Genomic DNA, 20,655 nt, shown 5'->3' on the forward strand with positions numbered 1-20,655 from the left:
AAACAAATGTCATGAAATGGCCACAGAGCTGAGAGCTTGAGCCTAACCATTTAAGCTATGCACTTTGTTTGAATCACACTCATTCACAGCAATGCACAAAATTTACCTGGTTATGATAAGTCGATCCAAATTAATTCTCTGTTGCTTTGCAATCCATGCTGTCCGATACAACCTCTCTGCTGTTTTGAGAACATCCGCATTGAGCCTCTGGATGAGCTGTTTTTCAGAGTTTACATACAAACGCTCCTGCTTGAGGTGATGGGCCAGTGTGTGAATATCTAGCTTCACCATCTTCAAATGCCGAAAAGGAACAGCGATGGCTAATCACTACAAGGAAGAAAACACATTTTAAGAGTTTACATCATTTAAATTCTTTTTTTTTTTAAGATTTCTTTTATTTTCATTGGAAAGTCAGATATACAGATAGGAGAGACAGAGAGGAAGATCTTCCATTTGATGGTTCACTCCCCAAGCAGCTGCAACGGCTGGAGCTGAGCCAATCTGAAGCCAGGAGCTCCTCCAGGTCTCCTACGCGGGTGCGGGGTCCCAAAGCTCTGGGCCGTCCTCGACTGCTTTCCCAGGCCACAAGCAGGGAGCAGGATGCCAGGATTAGAACCAGCGAGCATATGGGATCCCAGCGCGTTCAAGGCTAGGACTTTAGCCGCTAGGCCACCGTGCTGGGCCCACATCATTTAAATTCTTTTCAAAAACCAAAAGGAGACAACACAGAAAAAATTAATATAGTGACATTGCTAGCTCTAATTTTAAAATAATTCATGAATTTATTTTATTGCAGAAATATTACACAGCCCATGTAGACAACCAGGTAAATAAAGATAAGCAAAGAGAAGAAAAATGTTGCCAATAAGGCCACCGGTCTGAGAGCCACTGTAAGCACTTCATGCCCAGTGTCCATTCAGTAACCCTGGGATTATCGCTGACTATACGCATACTCGCTTATAACACAGGCAACGGCCTTTTGATTCTACCTTCAAAATACATCTCAACTCTGACTATTCTGCCCTTCCATCACTAGCCCACCAGCATCACTGGTATCCATCATGCCCCAATCATCTCCCTGCTTTGTTCCTGTGTCTGATCTTCTCACATCATGGAGCAAACCTTAAACTCTAAGTCAGGTGACTTCATTCTCCCACTGGGAAAGCCCAAAGCTTTATTTCACACCCAGATGAAGTGGGCGGGTCCCACACCATCTACCCTGGCTACTTCTCAACTCCACATCCCAGCATTCTTCTGTGGTTCACACGGCTCCTGACACAGCTGCCTCCTAGCAGTTGCTTGAGCAGGCCAAGCACGCCTGCCTGTAGTCCACACTTGTTGAGACCCCAGCAAGGTTTCTCTGCATTCAGGTCTCTGCTGAATGGCTGTTCTCAAACAGAAAATATAGCTTCCTTGTCCCTCGTCTGCTCTGTTAAGGAAGTTTGCCCTTATCTAGCACACTGCGAGCACTTCAGGGAGGAGGCAGTTGAGCCTAGTGACCCAGACAGCCTCAAGCCACATCACGGTGCAGCGTGCGAGTCCTGGCTGCAGCCGGACTCCAGCTTCCCGCCACCGTGGTCGTCAGCAGCGCTCATCCATTCTCAGGGACACCTGGCTCCTGGCTTCACTGACCCCTGCCTGCTACAGGCACTCAGGGAGCAGACCAAAGGCTGCCAGCTCCATCTGCCTCTCTCCTTTCTCAGATAAATAAATACAGTGAAACTTTTTAAGTCTGTGGAAAACAGAATAAATTCTTTTTTTTTAAAGGTTTATTTATTTTTATTACAAAGTCAGATACACAGAGCGGAGGAGAGACAGAGAAAGATCTTCTGTCCAATTACTCACTCCCCAAGTGAGCGCAACGGCCAGTGCTGCGCTGAACTGAAGCCGGGAACCAGAAACCTCTTCTGGGTATCCCACACGGGTGCAGGGTCCCAAAGCATTGGGCCGTCCTCAACTGCTGTCCCAGCAGGTTCCCAAGGCTTTGGGCCGTCCTCGACTGCTTTCCCAGGCCACAAGCAGGGAGCTGGATGGGAAGAGGAGCTGCCAGGATTAGAATTGGTACCCATATGGGATCCTGGCGCATTCAAGGCGAGGACTTTAGCCGCTAGGCCATGCTGCCAGGCCCAACAGAATAAATTCTTAACTGTGTAAACAATACTAAAAAGAAAATTAAAAAAAGAAAATGGAATAATTTTTTAATCAACTTTCTATCAACTTTTTGAAGATTCTTTCATAAATATACATTTGAAACTTTTGTGCCAAAATTACTAATTTTTTTTTTAAAGATTTATTTTTATTATTTTTTCATTGGAAAGGCGGATATACAGAGAGGAGAGACAGAGAGGAAGATCTTCCGTCCGATGATTCACTCCCCAAGTGAGCGCAACGGGCTGATACTATGCTGATCCGAAGCCAGGAGCCTCTTCCGGGTCTCCCACGTGGGTGCAGGTTCCCAAGGCCCTGGGCCGTCCTCGACTGCTTTCCCAGGCCACAGGCAGGGAGCTGGAAGGGAAGCGGGGCTGCCGGGATTAGAACCGGCGCCCATATGGAATCCCGGGCGTGCAAGGCGAGGACCTTTTACCCACTTGTGCCACCGCGCCCGGCCCCAAAATTACTAATTTTTAAAGATTTATTTATCTGAAAGGCAAAGTTGAAGAGAAGGAAGAAGGAAGGGAGAGACAGAGAGAGATCGGTCTGCCATCCACTTGTTCATTTTTCAAACGGCTGCAATGGCTAGGGCAAAGCCAAAGCCAGGACTGTCAGACTCCACCCAGCTCCCACTTGGGCCAGCATTTGCACAGTCCAGGCAGGAAGCTGGACGGGAAGTGAAGTAGGTGGGACTTGAACTGGTGCTCACAGGGGATGCCAGCTTGGCAAGCTGTGGTTTGACCTACCCCACGCCACACTTTGACTACTAAAACTATCTTTTATTTCCATTTTTCTATTTTTTAAAGATCTATTTATTTTAGTTGGAAACGCAGATTTACAGAAAGAGAGAAACAGAAAGATCTTCCATCTGTGGGTTCACTACCAAATGGCTACAACAGTCAGAGCTGAGTCTATCCGAAGCCAGGAGCAAGGAGCCTCTTCCTGGTCTCCCACATGGGTGCAGGGTTCCACGTCCTTGGGCCATTGTCTAATGCACTCCCAGGAACCTTAGCAGGGAGCTGGATGGGAAGTGGGGCAGCCAGGACACAAGGAAAACATGTGTTAGTTACATACATGCATATGTATCATAATTTATGGCATTTCCCCAGAAAGGAGTAAATGCCACCAGGGCCAAGGCTTTTCAGCTTTGTTCATGCAACTGCATTTTAGGGCCCGGAGAAGGCCTGGTTCACACAAGACCTGAATGAGCGTTTGCCAAAAGAAATAAGGGAAATTTTTTTAAAGTATTGATTATCTAGTATCTAAACAGACACAGAAAGCACACAGAGTTTAAAATATTACTCAAGTTATGTCCTCAAAACCTAGACAGCCTGCCAGACCACAATGTTTTATGTCAACAAAAACACACGTGACACAGATTACAGAACATAATGCTGTATGTCTTGATAGTCAGTAAATTACAAATAGATATTTCATTAAAAATTTAAACACTGGGCCCGGTGGCGGCACTGTGGCCTAGCAGCTAGTGCCCTCGCCTTAAACGCGCCAGGATCCCATATGGCCGCCGGTTCTAATCCCGGCAGCTCCTCTTCCCTTCCAGCTCCCTGCTTGTGGCCTGGGAAAGCAGTCAAGGACGACCCAAAGCCTTGGGACCCTGCACCTGTGTGGGAGACCGGGAAGAGGTTCCTGGTTCCCAGCTTCGGATCAGCGCAGCACCAGCCATTGCGCTCACTTGGGGAGTGAGTCATCGGATAGAAGATCTTCCTCTCTGTCTCTCCTCCTCTCTGTATGTCTGACTTTCCAATAAAAATAAATAAATCTTAAAAAAAAGAAATGGTTTTATCAATTTCAATTTCTTATTTCAAGTTTCTGAGTTCTCTTTATTTTATGGATTACTAATGAATAGAAATTTTCCAGATATTACCATCTAACCTGACTTCAATTAGTTTCAAAAATCACTTTTTTGTTACTTATCAATTCCTCTGAGAACTGCACAAAGCTGTTTAGTCTCAAGATCCTGCAATTGGGCCCCTCAATTTGCTTTCAGCTAAAAAGTTAAAATGAAAACTTACAAAGTTACCAATATTTCTCCTTCACAAGTTGATTTTCTACTGAATTGATCACAAAAGGATCTGTAAACATTCAAAACTTGTATAATTGGACCAATTTCCTTACTAACTAAAAGTCTACAGGGAACACAAGGATGACTTTGCATTTCCACCGGGGAACGCCGCTGTCCACTAGGGGGCTCTAGTTCACAGGCTAAGAGTGGAATCACCGCCCGAGTCGCCTGATTAGGAGCACCGTAACCCTGAAGGAAAACTGACCTGAAATGGGTTCTTAAAAGCTCATGTGCCTCATCAGCCAGTTCTGTTGCGCTGAGCTTATCATTTCCTCTGAACCTCTTGCGGATTTTTTAACCCATAAAATGTGGACAAAGCATGTGAATTATTTTGTGCCTTATAAAAGCACCAGGATTATTTAAAAAAAAAAAAAAAGAACAAAACCTAGTGCGTACACTTATCTTTTTTTAAGATTTATTTATTTTTGGGTCTGGCGAGGTAGCCTAGTGTCTAAAGTCCTTGCCTTGCACACACCAGGATCCCATATGAGTATCAGTTCGTGTTCCAGCAGCCCCGCGTCCCATCCAGCTCTCTGCTGTGGCCTGAGAAAGCAGTCTAAGATGGCCCAATGTCTTGGGACCCTGCACCCAAGTGAGAGACCTGGAGAAGCTCCAGGTTCCTGGCTTCGGAATGCCTCAGCTCCAGCCATCGCAGCCGCTTGGGGAATGAACCAGCAGACAGATCTTTCTGTCTCTCCTCTCTGTAAATCTGGCTTTATAACAAAAATAAATAAATCTTAACCAAAAAACTGTACACTTGGAGACCAGTATGGCAGCATGGTAGAGAAAGCAATACTGCAACACCGGCATCCCATACGGGCACAAGGATCAGTCCCAGCTGTTCAACCTCCAATCTAGGTGCAAGACCCTGACAAAGCTCTAAGTTCCTGGCATCAGCTTGGACCAGTTTTGGCCATTGGATCCACATGGGGAACGAGCTAGCAGGTAGACAATCTCTCTGTTTCTCCCTCTCTGTAGCCATACCTTTCAAGAAATATATAAATATTAACAACAACAACAAAAAAAAAGGCAGGGCTGACATGGCCACAGCAGGCTTAATCCTCCCCCTTGGATGCAGGAATCCGACACGGACGCCGGCTCTAGTGCCAGCTGCCCCGCTTCTGATGCAGCTCCTGACTGTGGCCTGGGGCAAGCCTAGGAGCATGACCTGGGTCTTATGCCCCTGCACCCGCATTGGAGACCCAGAATAAACTCCTGGCTCCTGACTTCGGACTGGCTCAGCTCCAGCCCATGCAACCATCTCAGGAATGCACAACGGATGAAAGATCTGCCCCTGTTTCTCCATTTCTCTCTCCATAACTCTTTCAAGTAAAAACAAGTGAATCATAAAAGGGAAAAAAAAAGCTACCTTTTCCGATTCAGGTCAGATCAACTAATATATTATGAAATGTTTTCATAACGCCAGCATTGATCACACACCACAAACTACAACAGATAGAACCTCTGTCCTCATAAAGCTTGGTCATCTGTGAAACCAGAAGCGCAAGGAAGCGCAAGTACACAGCAGCCAAACCAGCGTCCAGTCCCCAAAGACTGAGCAATCTTCAAAAGAGAACACAATGATTTCCATCCTAAAACTAGCAATTATTTCAGATAGTCCTTTTTCTGTCATGGCAGATTCCTAACCTCAAAACAATGCGCAGGCCCAGCGCTGTGGTGCAAGGGGCTAAGCTGCCATTACAACACCAGCGTGCCACATCAGGCTGCCAGTTCAAGTCGCAGCTACTCTGCTCCCAAGCTAGCTTCCTGCTAAATGTGCCTGGGAAGGAAGCAGAAAATGGCCCAACCAGTTGCGCGTCTGCCCCCTGTCCCCGCTGGCTTTAGCTTGCCCCAGACCTGCCTGCTGGGGCCAGTTAGAGTGTGAACCAATGGCTGACAATCCCCTAGTCTCTGTCTCTCCTATTCTGTTGCTCTGCCTTTAAAACAGTTCATCTCTCTAAAATAAAAGCAAAAACATGCACTGGGACTGCGCCGTCTCACCTGCTGAGGCCTGTGCAGCGCAGAGCGCCCAGATGCACACACAAGATGACAGCCAGCTCCTACAGGCCGGGAGGACAGCAAACGCCCCGTTAGAGGATGAAAACAGAACAGCTTGGACGACTCCCAGCCGAGCTTGCAACAAGTTCCTGGGCCTTTGGATGCACTAAGGTGGACTTGGCCAGCCAGAGTTTGAAAAAATTTTCTCAACCCTAGTACAACGAAGCTGACAATGTTTCAGAACTATCAAAACCATTCAAGTAACACACTTGGAATATTCTTCCCCACATTAGTGTCTTCCAGGAATCATCAAATGACCATCCCCCACCACTGAGGGCCGATATAGTCTGACAGCAAGGAGCACCCCTTCCTTTTCCTCCTGTGGATACATGAAAAAAATTCAAAATTTTTGTTCACCTGCCTTCTTAAGTTGACCCTCCCCATCCAAATTACAGACCCACATTGGGGCCCGGCAGTGAAGCCTAGTGGCTAAAGTCTTAGCCCTGAACGCGCCGGGATCCCATATGGGCACCAGTTCTAATCCCGGCTGCTCCACTTGCCATCCAACTCCCTGCTTGTGGCCTGGGAAAGCAGTCGAGGACGGCCCAAAGCCTTGGGACCCTGCACCTGCATGGGAGACCTGGAGGAGATTCCTGGCTCCTGTCTTCAGATCGGCACAGCACCAGCTGTTGCGGTCACTTGGGGAGTGAGTCATCGGACAGAAGATCTTCCTCTCAGTCTCTCCTCCTCTGTATATATCTGACATTGCAACATAAATAAATAAATCTTTAAAAAAAGAGAGAGACCCACACATATATGCATCCCTCTCTCAACTACGTAAACTATATTTTTTTCAGATTCTTTTTTTGAAAGTCAGATTTAGAGAGGAGAGACAGAAAGGGAGAAAGGCTCATCCCCAAGTGGCTGAAATGATTGCAGCTGAGTTAATCCAAAGACAGGAGACAGGAGCTTCTTCCAGATCACCCATGTGTATGCACGGTCCAAAGGCTTTGGGCCATCATCCACTGCCCTCCAAGACCGCAGGCAGAGAGCTGGAAGGGAAGTGGAGCAGCCAGGACATGAACCAATGCCCATATTGGATCCTGGCATATGCAAGGCAAGGACCTTAGCCACTAGGCTGCTGCACAAGGTCCCTCAATTCCTGTTTTGTGCAATACACAAAACCTCCAGCTACAGCCAATGCGTTTTTTTTTTTTCTTTTTCTTTTTCTTTTTTTTTATTTTGGGCATGGCACAATGGCCTAGCAGCTAAAGTCCTCACCCTGAGCACACTGGGATTCCACACGGGCGCTGGTTCTAATCCCGGCGGCCCCACTTCCCATCCAGCTTCCTGCCTGTGGCCTGGGAAAGCAGTCAAGGACGGCCCAAAGCTTTGGGACCCTGCACCCGTGTGGGAGACCCAGAAGTTTCTGGCTCCTAGCTTCGGTTAGGCTCAGCTCCAGCCGTTACATCCACTTGGGAAGTGAATCATCGGACGGAAGACCTTCCTCTCTGTCTGCATTCCTCTCTGTATACCTGACTTGCCAATAAAATTAATTAATTAATTAATTTAAAAGATTATTTATTTTTATTGGAAAGGCAGATTTTACAGAAAGGAGGAGACACAGAAGAGAGAAGGTCTTCCATTTGCTAGTTCACTCACCAAACAGCAACAGCCAAAGCTGAGCTGATACAAAGCCAGAAACCAGGAGCTTTTGCTAGGTCTCCCATAGGGGTACAGGGGTTCAAGGACTTAACAATTCTCTTCCACCTTTCCAGGCCATAAGCAGAGAGCTGCATGCTAACAGAGCAGCTGGGACCTGAACTGGTGCCTATATGGGATGCCAGCACCCACAGAGTAGAGGATTAGCCTGCTGCACCACTGCAACGGCCCCCATTGTTATGTTTCAATGTGTTATTTACAGCAGGCCCTATATTACACACTTGTTCTGATTCCCAAGGCATGGATCAGTAAAGCCTTCCTAATGACACAGACTGCTCCAGTGATAAAATCTAACTGAACTCTTCAGTGACTGGTTATCCATACCTCTAATCTAGAGATGTTTTACATTTTTGTCTTTAATGTGTATATCTTATGCTAACAAGAAAACAGCCTGAGCAGTGCAGTCGCTGAACATGCTAATACTCCACCCATCTAGGCACCAGTTCATCCAAGGTGCTCCCCTCCAGCCCAGCTCCCTGTCTGTGTTCCTGCAACATGGCCAGGCTCAGCTGTTTACACATCTGCAGCCGAGGACCACAGAACTAAACAAGCCCTATTTTCCACCCACCTAAAACGTTTACTATCCAGCCTACACAGAGCAAGTCTGCCAGCTCCTGATAAGCAGGCACAGCTACTCCATGCAGAACAGGAGGGGAAGCAGATCCTGACCCAGTGAAATCTGTTCTACAAAGCACATTACGGACTCCAGAGGAAATAGCTACCATAAACACTAAGACTGCTAGGACTCAAAATCTCTGAAGCAGGAAAAAATGAAAACACTTTCAAAAACACTCCAGCTTTTTACGGAATAAGAATCTGATTTCAGGACGCTGCGCAATAGCCTAGTGGCCAAAGTCCTCACCTTGCATGCACCAGGACCCCATACGGGTGCCAGTTTGTATCTCAGCTCCTCCACTTCCCATCCAGCTCCCTGCTTGTGGCCTGGGAAAGCAGTCGAGGACGGCCCAAAGCCTTGGGGACCTTGCACCCGTGTGGGAGACCCGGAAGAAGCTCCCGGCTTAGGATCAGCTCAGCTCTGGCTGTTGCAGCCATTTGAGCAGTGAACTAGCGGATGGAAGACCCTTTTCTCTGTATCTCCTCTGCCTTTCCAAGAAAAATAAATAAATCTTTAAAACAAAAAAAAAATCTCACTACTTCATTACCCAGAGGACATAAATGACACAAAATATTCACTCCATTAGAAATGTGTATGAGAAACTTTCACAATTAGATGAACCTCCAATAATTTTATTACTCTGAAATTAAATAACCATTTAATCTCTGATTCAGCGGTCTCAAATGACTCCTCACTACAATGTCGGCTCTGAAACCAAGATAAGCAAAACAACTGACAATCCAGAGCCCTCATAGCCACCTAAGAGGAAGGCATCACTGCCCACACACAGGCATGAAGTTAAAACAAAAAATTTACAACACCATGGAGTCAAAAAGCGCGCCACTGAATAGCCAACGCATGGGTGAAGAAATGAAAAAGAAAACACAAAAGCCACTTATTTATTCGGAAGGCACTTACAGAGAAAGGGATACTCTATCTGCTGGTTCACTCCCAAGCCGACCTTCACAGCTAGGGCTTGACCAGACCAAAGCCAGGAGCCCGGAACACCATTCAGCTTTCCCAAGGGAGTGGCAGAAGCCCCAGGACTTAGGCCATCTCCAGCAGCTTTTCCAGATCTGTGGGCAGAAAGCAGGATGAGAAATGAGGCAGTTGGGTCTCGAGCCCATGCCCACTAAGGATGAAGTGCTACAGGTTGCAGCTTCCCCCACCAAGTCACAGAGGAGGGCCCAGCCACCTCTGCTTGGACCCAGCTTTGTCTGACATGCCTGAGGTGCAACAATGATCAAAGCACTTGGAGAGCTCCACATGCGTGGGAGGTGCGCACAGGGCTCCTGGTGCCTGGCTTTGGCCTGGTCCAACCCCGGCTGCTGGCACTGAGTGAATCGGCAGACCGAAGATCTTTCTGTCTTGCCCTCTCTCTGTTAGCGCAGGCAGGCAGGCAGGCAGGCAGGAAGGAAGGAAAAAAGGGAGAGAGGGAGGGGGGAGGAAGGGAAGGAAGGAGGGAGGGAGGGAAGGAGGAAGGGATGGAGGGAGGAAAAAAGGAAGGAAGGAAGGGAAGGAGAGAGAAGAAAACAAAAGAGAAAGAAAGAATAGAAATGGACCTGTCACAACTTTAAATTATGAATATTACAAGGCATTCTGTTGGGGTCTGCCCAGTGCTGCACCAAGCTAATCCTCCACCCTGTGGTACCAGCATCCCTTATGGGTGCTGGTTTGTGTCCTGGCAACTCTGGTTTTGTGTCCAGGAGACAGAGTGGATTAAGAACTAAGTTGGGTCTAGTTAGGATAATTCTTAAAAGTAAGTATTTGGTGGGCCCGGCGCGGTGGCGCAAGTGGTTAAAGGTCCTCGCCTTGCACGCCCGGGATCCCATATGGGCGCCGGTTCTAATCCCGGCAGCCCCGCTTCTAATCCCGGCAGCCCCGCTTCCCTTCCAGCTCCCTGCCTGTGGCCCGGGAAAGCAGCAGAGGACGGCCCAAGACTTTGGGAACCTGCACCCGCGTGGGAGACCCAGAAGAGGCTCCTGGCTTCAGATCAGCATAGTATCGGCCCGTTGCGCTCACTTGGGGAGTGAATCATCGGACGGAAGATCTTCCTCTCTGTCTCTCCTCTCTGTATATCCGCCTTTCCAATTAAAAAATAATAAAAATAAATCTTTAAAAAAAAAAAAAAAGTAAGTATTTGGGGCCCAGCGCGGTGGCGCAAGTGGTTAAGGTCCTCGCCTTGCACGCCTGGGATCCCATATGGGCGCCGGTTCTAATCCTGGCAGCCCTGCATCCCTTCCAGCTCCCTGCCTGTGGCCCAGGAAAGCAGTTGAGGACAGCCCAAAGCTTTGGGACCCTGCACCCACGTGGGAGACCCAGAAGAGGCTCCTGGCTTCGGATTGGCATAGCATCGGCCGTTGCGCTCACTTGGGGAGTGAATCATCGGACGGAAGATCTTCCTCTCTGTCTCTCCTCTCTGTATATCTGCCTTTCCAATAAAAAAAATAATAATAATAAAAATAAATCTTTTTTTAAAAAAGTAAGTATTTGGTCAAATTAAAATGATTTGTATAGGGCCCAGAGCGATAGCATAGTGGTTAAGGTCCTCGCCTTGAACGCACTGGGATCCCATATGGGCGCCGGTTCTAATCCCGGCAGCTCCACTTCCCATCCAGCTCCCTGCTTGTGGCCTGGGAAGGCAGCCGAGGACGGCCAAAAGCTTTGGAACCCTGTACCCACATGGGAGACCCAGAAGAGGCTCTGGCTTCAGATTGGCTCAGCTCCAGTTGTTGAGCCCGCTTGGTGAACCATGGGACAAAAGATCTTTCTCTCTGTCTCTCCTCTTCTCTGTATATCTGCCTTTCCAATAAAAATAAATCTTTGAAAAAAAAAATGGTTTGGATACTACCTCACTCTGATCTTGGAAAAAGGCTGACATACATTGATTAACTTTCTTGATTTTTAAATTTTCCAACAGAAAAACTATGGCTTAATCCTTCCAAATGATTAATAAATATTAATAATTAATTAATTAATTTAATTACAGGGAAATAATCAGTAAGACAAATTAGGAACAAAAAATAACTGAGCACATTTTTCCAGATGGTTCCCACCACCTCCAGCACAGGAACGAGACCAAGCGAGCACCTGAGAGCCTGCGAGGCCTCGGGCCCAGGCCCGTTTCCGCAGTGGGGACACCACGCTGAGAGCCAGGCGACATTTTAACAATGGCTTCAGAGAAAGTATACACGCAGACTGAATTTAAGCTATATTTTTCTTATCAACTCATCTTCAAACTTGAAAACACTGTCCAGAACTCCCTGCAAAGTACGCGACCGTTCTCTTTCATGTATTTATTCAGCCATTCACTTCCATTTATCAAATGAGAGGCTGAAAATCGACACTCACCTCCTCCTCTGACCATAGCACTGCAGAGTTCAAAACAGCTTCAGCTTAGGGATAAAAGCTAATAGGCCTGAAATTTCTATTACAAAATCATAATGTATTTTGAAATTTGCAAGACAACCTGAAATTTCTCTAATCTCACCAATCAAAATGAGGAAATACGGGTAAGCATAAAGAAAACTATTTTAATTGATGGCTTGACGCCTAAAACTCCTAGACTACAACACGGGCAGTACTGGCCACGTTCCTTTACAGTGAAGCATCTTGGTAAAGATTACTTACGGAGTTAAAGTAATAACTACACAAACACAAGATTAAACAGTTCTAATGTTAAGATATGCAACTGAAATCCACCTTGCCTAAGAAAAAATTAACTCCAAAAAATGAAATACCATAGGTCACAAAAAAGCTTTCTGCTTCACAAAGTTGAAGAAAAAAATAATTAAGTACTTGAGAATTTATTTCAAGTACTAATCTTCCCAAAGAAAGAGAAATTAAACTTACACCAAGCTTGAAAACAAATACATTACCTTTGAGATTCCTAGAATATGCAATGAACTGTCTCCAAAACACCCACCCTAAAAGAGAAAGAATAAAGTGAATGTTGTGCAACTACTAATGTATCTAACTTCGCTCTTAAAGATTTCTAAACACATTAAAGGTAATTTTCAAGCAAATTAATTTAATTGAAGTCTATTAGCTTTACAGAGCTGGACCGACAAGGAGTCGCTCTCCAGGGTCACAGTCCCCAGAAGGCAGGTCCTCTCCCCGGGATAAGTGCCGGGACTGGGGAGCAGCTCCGACCTGCCCCGGCCAGCGAGCACTGGTGCCAAGGCACAGCACTGTGACAGTGCTCAGGGCACTGCAAGGACAGGCTTGTTTAGAAGTCCGGAACGCGTCCCACGGGGAAGAGCGAGATGCCGTGTGCTGGGGTTCTAGCACCTCCGTTACACAGATGAGGGAAGAGGTCCCGAAAAGCCAGGTCATACTGCAGCAGGAAACACAAACGTAAATTTGTTTAGTTCTTGACAAACTCTCTTACTATCTCTCTGGTTCAGTAGACTGACCAGGGCCTGTGTGGTGGCACAGCACATTAATCCTCTGCTCTCGGATGGATGCACCAACATCCCACATGGGCACTGGTTCATGTCAGAGCTGCTCCACTTCTCATCCAGCTCCCTGCTTATGGCCTGGGAAATTAGCAGAGGATGACCCAAAGCTTGGGACCCCGAACCTACATAGGAGACTGGAAAAAACTCCTGGCTTCACATCGGCTCAGCTTTGACCATCTGGGGAGTGGACCAGTGGAAAGAAGACATTTTCTAACTCTCCTCTCCGTAAAATTTGCCTTTCAAATAAAAATAAATAAATCTTAAAAAAAAAACAGTATTCTGACTTGCGGTTCCCCGTAAACGAGACACTGTAAGGTGTTCAGAAAAGGTTCTAAGGCAACGAACTAGTTATAATGGTGAGGAGAGGCTGTGTGGTCCAGATTGCCCAGCAATTGTTCAACAAGTCCACCTTTATTAGTTTTGTTCCCATATTTCCCTTTCACACAGTAAATACCTTAGAAACCGGAATGTTCTGTCAATCAATTTACAAATTTTCTGTCCAAGACTATCTTCAAGCTGTCACCTGGAATGGGAGCCCTTGTCCAACAGCCAATCACATCCAGGCCTGAGGTGCAGCTCAAATGCTGTCTCCCCACACACACAGCACTCCACAGACCTCCCCACGTCCACACGGAACAGTATCTGCACCCCACACCTCCTTTACCTTTCCACACGAACACTTCTATTAAGAAACTGGAACTCTTAAGAAATAATAAAAATGATCACTTCCCAGAATATTTCTTACAACACTTAAAAAAAATTTTTTTAGGGCCCGGCATGGTAACCCAGGCGCTAAAGTCCCACCTTGCACATGCCAGGACCCCATAGGGGTGCCAGTTCTAATCCCGGCAGCTCCACTTCCGATTCAGCTCCCTGCCTCTGGCCTGGGAAAGCAGTTGATGACAGCCCAAAGCCTTGGGACCCTGCACCCGTGTGGGAGACCTGGATAGACGCTTCTGGCTCCTGGCTTTGGATCAGCTCACCTCAGGCCATTGAGGTCACTTGGGGAATGAATCATCAGATGGAAGATCTTCCTCTCTATTTCTCTTCCTCTCCGTATATCTGCCTTTCCAATAAAAATAAATTTTATATATATATACATATATATGACATAGGGTCGATGTTGGGGCACAGCACTTTAAGCTATCACTTGTAAGGTCAGCATCCCATAACTGACTGCTGGTTCAGGACCCACTATTTCACCTCTGATGCAGCTCCCTGGGAAAGCAGAAGATGGACCACACACAGCTATTCTAGTGGGGGACCACAAAGGAGTGCCTGCCTCTGGCTTTTGCCTGACCCAGAAATGGCTGTTGCAGCCATCTAGGAAACAAACAGTATATGGAACGCCTCTGTCTCTCCTTCTCTGTCACTCTTTCAATTACATAAATCTTTAAAATTAAAAATATAAGATACGGGCCCAGCGGCATGGCCTAGAGGCTAAAGTCCTCAACTTGAACACGCCCGGGATCCCATACGGGCACCGGTTCTAATCCTGGCAGCGCCACTTCCCATCCAGCTCCCTGCTTGTGGCCTGGGAAAGCAGTCAAGGACAGCCCAAAGCCTTGGGGACCCTGCACCCGTGTGGGAGACCCGGAAGAAGTTCCTGGATCCTGGCTTCGGATCGGCATAGCATCGGCTGTTGCGCTCCCTTGGGGAGTGAATCATCGGATGGAAGATCTTCCTCTCTGTCTCTCTTCCTCTCTGTATATCTGACTTTCCAATAAATAAATAAATCTTAAAAATATATATATATATATGTAAGATACAAAAATTTAGTTTCAGCTTAGCATGCATATTATTTTCATAATTTAAAAATATGAACAGGGCCCGGTCTGATGGCTGATCCTTCCCCTTCAAGCATCAGGATCCTATATGGGCACCAGTTTGTGTCCTGGCTGCTCCACTTCCCATCCAGCTCCCTGCTTATGAACTAGGAAAGCAGCAGAGGACAGCCCAAAGCCATGGGACCCTGCACTCAGGTGGGAAACCCAGAAAAAGCTCCTGGCTCCTGGCATTAGATCAGCTCAGTTGCAGCTGTTGCAGTCACTTGGGGAGTAAACCAGTGGATGGCAGATCTTCCTGTCTCCCCTTCTTCTTTCTATAAACATGACTCCAATAAAAATAAATGAATCTTTAAAAAACATAAATGGGGCCTGGCATGATAGCATAATGGTTAAGGTCCTTGCCTTCCATGCGCCGGGATCCCATATGGGTGCTGTTCTAATCCCAGCGGCCCCCTTCCCATCCAGCTCCCTGCTTGTGGCCTGGGAAGACAGTCGAGGACGGCCCAAAGCCTTGGGACCCTATACCCGCGTGGGAGACCTGGAGGAGCTCCTGGCTCCGGACTGGCTTAGCTCCAGCCATTGCAGCCACTTGGGGAGTGAATCATTGGACAGAAAAGCTTCCTCTCTATTGCTCTTCCTCTCTGTATATCTGCCTTTCCAATTAAAAAAAATAAATAAATCTTTTATATATATATATAGACAGAGCCAGACAATACCAGCATACCTTATAGCAGTGCCAGCTTAAGTCTTATTATTCCACTGGCTTTTTTTTCATCTTATGTATTTATTTTAAAATTAGCATAAAAGAGAGAGAGGGAGAGAGAGAGAGAAAAAAAAATCTTCCATCTGTTGGTTCACTATCCAGATGGTCCCAACAGCCAGCACTGGGCTAGGCTGAAGCCAGAAGCTCTTCTTGGTCTCCCACGCATGCGCAGGGGTCCAAGCACTTGGGTTATCTTCTGCTGCTTTCCCAAACCATAAGCAGTAAGCTAGATCAGAAGTGGAGCAGCCAAGACTCAAACTAGTGCCCATATGGAACACTGGTATTTCATGTGGTAGCTTAACCTACTATACCACAACGCCAGCCCAAAGGCTACTCCACTTTCGATCCACTTTCCCACTAATGCACCTGCGAAGGAAGATGACCTGAGTGCTTGGGCCTCTGCCTCCCGGCTTTGTCCGGGTCCAGACCTAGAGCTGACCACCATTCGAGGAGTTGGCCAATGCATAAAGATTGAACTCACGCTCTCTGTCTCTCCCTCTCTCTCCATCACTCTGCCTATGAAACAAACAAATCTCAAAAAAAAAAAAAAAACCTTTTAAAATAATTTTATAATAGATATACTTTGTACATAGAAATAAAAAAATTATCAATTAACTCACTTATTTAACAAATACTCACTGAGCACCCTACTGCCGAGCAGTAAAGACACAGTCCCTATGCTTACAGAGCCGACGGCCAAACAGTAAACAAAAAGATTTTCACAACTCAAATACACACAGAACTAACACAAGAAGGATTTGTTCCATAATGAAGATAAAGGACACAGAGCAAAGAATGGCACAGGACGCCGGTCAGGGAACAGAGCAAGCAGAAACACCTCTTCCACACAGTTGCATGGCGTGTTCAATCAGAATAAACTGCTCTGGCCCAGCGTGGTAGCCTAGTGGCTAAAGCCCTTTCCTTGCACACACCAGGAGCCAATATAGGCACCTATTCTAATCCCAGTGGCCCCACTTTCCATCCAGCTCCCTGCTTGTGGCCTGGGAAAGCAGTCGAGGACGGCCCAAAGCCTTGGAACCCTGCACCCGCGTGGGAGACCTAGAAGAGGCTCCTGGCTCCTTGTTTTGGAACAGCTCAGCTCCAGCCATTGTGGTCACTTGGGGAGTGAATCCGCGGATGGAAGATCTTCCCCTCCTCCTCTCTGTATATCCGACTTTCCAAGATAAAAAAAAAAAAGGCAAAGCTCACAAAATAAACTGCTCCAACACCAGTTTCCTGTTTTGTCAAACAACTGCTTTCACCTTTTCATATTCACCCTTTATTTTTGTTTCCAGGAAAAGTGTGTGGCAGCTGTTTTCTGTTGTTGCTTTTACTTCACAGACGGGTTAAAAAATCTCAGGTACTTTATGCAGATTCCTCTGCCCTCGAGACAACCTGGGTGGCCGCAGCAGCACTGTGGGCACCTGCACCAGCACCCTGGGGAGCCAGCGGCTCTGCGCCCTGCTCCCGGAGTCTGTGGGTGTCCTTCCTGTCACACAGGAGGAGGACAGCTGAAGAATGATCCTGCTGCTTGTCAACCCAAGACAGAACCCCGCCCCCCACCTTCCCACCAGACGCCTGGCCTGCAAGCACAGACATTTCCCAGCTTACACAAGACTGGGGTACTTCAAGCCCTTAGAACCAGCTTAGGAGGGGCCTTTAGTAAAACTCTGTCGCCAAAACACTCACTTCCCTTTCTTCCCCATGACTTTGCTGATTACCCCGAGGCCTGACTGAAGCGGCCCTGCTCTATTCTAGCTGTGAAAAACAACTCTCCTGGGGCCCGGCACAGTAGCCTAGTGGCTGGAGTCCCCCTTGTATGCACAGGGATCCCACACAGGTGCCAGTTTGTGTCCCGGTTGTCCCGCTTCCCACCCAGCCCCCTGCCTGTGGCCTGGGAAAACAGGCGGGTCCAAAGCCTGCACCCACCCGCACATGGGAAACCCAGAAGAGGCTCTGGGCTCCTGGCTTTGGATCGGCTGAGCTCTGGCCGTTGTGGCCACTTGGAGAGTGAACCAGCGCATGGAAGGTCTTCCTTTCTGCCTCTCCTCTCTGTAAATCTGACTTTACAATAAAAAAGAAAGAAATTTTCAAAACGACTCTGCTCTCAGCCAAATCTCCCTCACCAACCTGATCATCCCTCCTGCCCTGCCTTCTTGGTCATCTAGAGATGCAAGGATCCTTCTTCGACGCAGCCCTGCTGGTGCCAAAAGCTAAAACCCATCTCAGGAGTCCCTACTCTTTTTTTTTTGTGCCATGGGCATCGCAGGCATCCCTGGGATTACCAAAGGAATCAATTAACCTGAACTATTTGCAAAGTGATTTTTTTTAAGTGGTTACAGTAAGAGATGTGCCTAACAACAGCACAAATTCAAAGTTCATCAAACATTCCAGCCAGCAATAATTTACTGCTTACATACACACACACACACACACACACATCTTAAAAGACCCTTCAGATTCTGTCCACTGAGGAATTTAGGCTAAACACAACAGCAACAAAAAACAAACACACAAAAAAAAACCCTCCGTGGTTGAAAAGCGGCTCCAAAACCAGCGATGAAAACACCCAAATTAGATCTAAGCTGTCACCTGACTCTCAAGCCAAACCCTATTTCTTTCCGGGGTGGGCAGGCTACAGCACCCACACTACGATTGTGCCTGTCTGGGAACGTGGAAGCAGAAGGGATGCGATCCACCGGCCAGCCAGTGAGAAGTTGCCAAGCCCAGTGTGAGCGTCGGGGCCAGGTGGGGTGCCCTCCCCCCAAACCCCAGACCTGCGGCTCCAGCTCGTCAAGATTCACGAGGCCGCGGTCCAGCTCCTTCTGGCCGCCGGGACTCGCCTCCCCAGCTTCTGGGGGGATGGCTCCGGCGCCCCCAAGCCTGCCCGCGCGCGGTCCTCGGCCCCTGCCCATCCCATCCCCCACGCGTCCCTCCCTCCCGCCCGTCCACCCGCCCGGGCGGCCCCGGGTCCCCCCTGCGCTCTCCTCCGGTCCTCGCCTCCGAGTGTCCCCTTCCACCTCCGGGACACTCTCGTCGCCCGATACGGGACGGAAGGGTCTGCAGAAGCCCCTTCCTTTGCCCCTCGGGGTCAGCAGGGGCCGCGGGCGGCCAGCCCCGTCAGGCGCTCGGCTGCGGCCCTAGGCCGGAGCGGAGCCTGCCCCGATGGGCAGGGAGCGCCGCGCGTCCCGCGGGTTAACCCGGGACAGGGACTCACCCAGGGGCGCCTGCCGAGCAGTGAGGCCCGAGGTGTCCGCCCGACAAGCGCTCGGCCGCGGAGCCGTCAGTCCGGCCGCGAAACGCCGCCGCCGCCGCCGCCACTCGCGGGTCGGCCTCTCCTGCGTCCTGCGGCGGCGCTGCTGCCACGCCAGCGCGCGTGCGCGGCGCCGCGGGGGCCCCTGGGATCGGAGGTCCGGCGCCCGCGCTGCTGGCGGCCGTGGGGCGGCCGTGTGAGGGCTCGCCAACGGCCTTCCGCTAGCGTGCTGGCCAGGCGTGGGCCCTGGCTTCCGCGTCGGGGCGGTGTGTGTGTGTGTGAAGTGACCCTCCGCCTTCCGGAGCTGCTGCCGGGCTGCCGGCCCGTGACACTGGCTCCTCTCACCAGGCTCCCCGCCCTTTCTGTGCAGTGCCCGCGCGTCTGGGTGGAGGCCGCCTGTCACTGTCGGAACCCCGCCGGGCGTCTCCATGGGAGCCAGTATGGCTTGCTCGGGACCAGTCAGGTGACTGGAGACAGCCTTTTGAGACAGCCCTGAGCAGTTGTAGACAGTCTCAAGGCCAGCTCCCGCCCTGGCACAGCCGGCCGGCCGGGTTTGCTGCTTGGGTGATTCAAGTTTCTCTAAACTCACGTTAAAGTCCTGAGTCCAGGCGGCAGTCTGTTGGACAAGCTCTAAAGCTTAGCAAGTCCTCACGGTGACTGTGCCCTCCTATGGCAGGATGCTTCCAGGCAACAATGTTTTTTCTTTCTTTCTTTTTTTTTCTTTGAAAGGGAGGTTTACAGAGAGGAGAGACAGAGCGTGAAAGATCTTCCATCTGCTGCTTCTCTCTCTCTAAGTGAGCCCAATGGCCAGAGCTGAGTCGATCTGAAGCTAAGAGCCAGAGGCTTCCTCAGGGTCTCCCATATAGTACAAGATCCCAAGGAGTTGGGTCATCCTACACTTCTTTCTCGGGGCATTGGCAGGGAGCTGGAAGGGAAGTGGAGCAGCCGGGACATGAGTCAGCATGCAAAAGCGATGCCAGTTCTGTTAGTGGAGCCACCATACCACTCTCCCTGGATTTGTTTTTTATTTTACAAAAGTAGTAGTAATTATTTTCCCCTGCTATTGGCTCTCATCAGAAGCTTTCCACCATCTCACCCTCCTTGGTAGGGCCCTTTTAGAAATGACTAGATGGGGCACGGTAGCCTAGCAGCTAATGTCCTCTCTTGAACTTGACATATGGGCTGCCAGTTCTAATCCCAGGAGCCCTGCTTCCCATCCAGCTCCCTGCCTGTGGCCTGGGAAAGCAGTCGAGGGCAGCCTAAAGCCTTGGGACCCTGCACCTGAGTGGGAGACTCAGAAGAGGTTCGTGGCTCCTGGCTTCTGATTGGCACAGCACCTGGCGTTGCAGCCACTTGGGGAGTGAATCAACAGACAAACGATTTTCCTCTCTGTATATTTAACTTTCCAACAAAAATAAATGAGTCTTTAAATAAGAAAAGATTTTAAAAAAAAAAAAAAAAAAAGGCCAGAATTTGCTTTCTATGTGTTGCTTCATTTTATTACCCCAATCGCATTTTCCGGTAGCTGGTCAGGTGTTACTGCCGCCATGCTGCCGCCCAACTGTTTCAAGAATTCAGTGCAGTTAACAATTATTTATCAGCTGTGCTTCATGGCCACCAGCCCAGAAGTGCAATAAATGTTACCGACTAGGGCGGAAAGAAACTTCCAGAGCTGAGGAGCCGGAACAAGCCAGGGCACAAAGCACTGTAAGAGAGCCAGAGAAGGAGGCTTCATGACCTTGAGGCCGTGACCTCAGGGAGGAGGTGACCCCGGGGAGATGTCAGCTGGCTGGGTTTCAACACAGGAGAGGCCCTTTGCGGC

The 20,655-nt window shown here is 48.7% G+C and overlaps 1 protein-coding gene across 8 annotated transcripts in view; it reads right to left on the bottom strand.

Moving 5' to 3' along the window:
• Positions 1–19,046, bottom strand: part of GAPVD1 (GTPase activating protein and VPS9 domains 1) — a 73,138-nt gene extending 54,092 nt beyond the window's left edge. For 5 of the 8 annotated variants that reach the window (XM_040963671.1, XM_040963669.1, XM_040963670.1 and 2 more), the window contains exons 1-3: positions 18,798–19,045; positions 12,449–12,496; positions 107–327 (exon numbers count right to left, since the gene is read on the bottom strand). In XM_040963671.1, the coding sequence (XP_040819605.1) occupies positions 107–291 (185 nt within the window). In that variant the 5' untranslated portion in view covers positions 292–327; positions 12,449–12,496; positions 18,798–19,045. Of the gene's footprint in view, positions 1–106; positions 328–12,448; positions 12,497–18,797 lie in introns of all 8 variants that reach the window. The other 3 variants (XM_040963673.1, XM_040963674.1, XM_040963675.1) reach the window with 2 other exon arrangements.
• Positions 19,047–20,655: the final 1,609 nt, after the last annotated feature.

This window comes from Ochotona curzoniae, unplaced genomic scaffold, assembly GCF_017591425.1.
Source record: "Ochotona curzoniae isolate NIBS_2020 unplaced genomic scaffold, NIBS_Ocur_1.0 scaffold_3208, whole genome shotgun sequence".
Classification (NCBI taxonomy): domain Eukaryota; kingdom Metazoa; phylum Chordata; class Mammalia; order Lagomorpha; family Ochotonidae; genus Ochotona; species Ochotona curzoniae.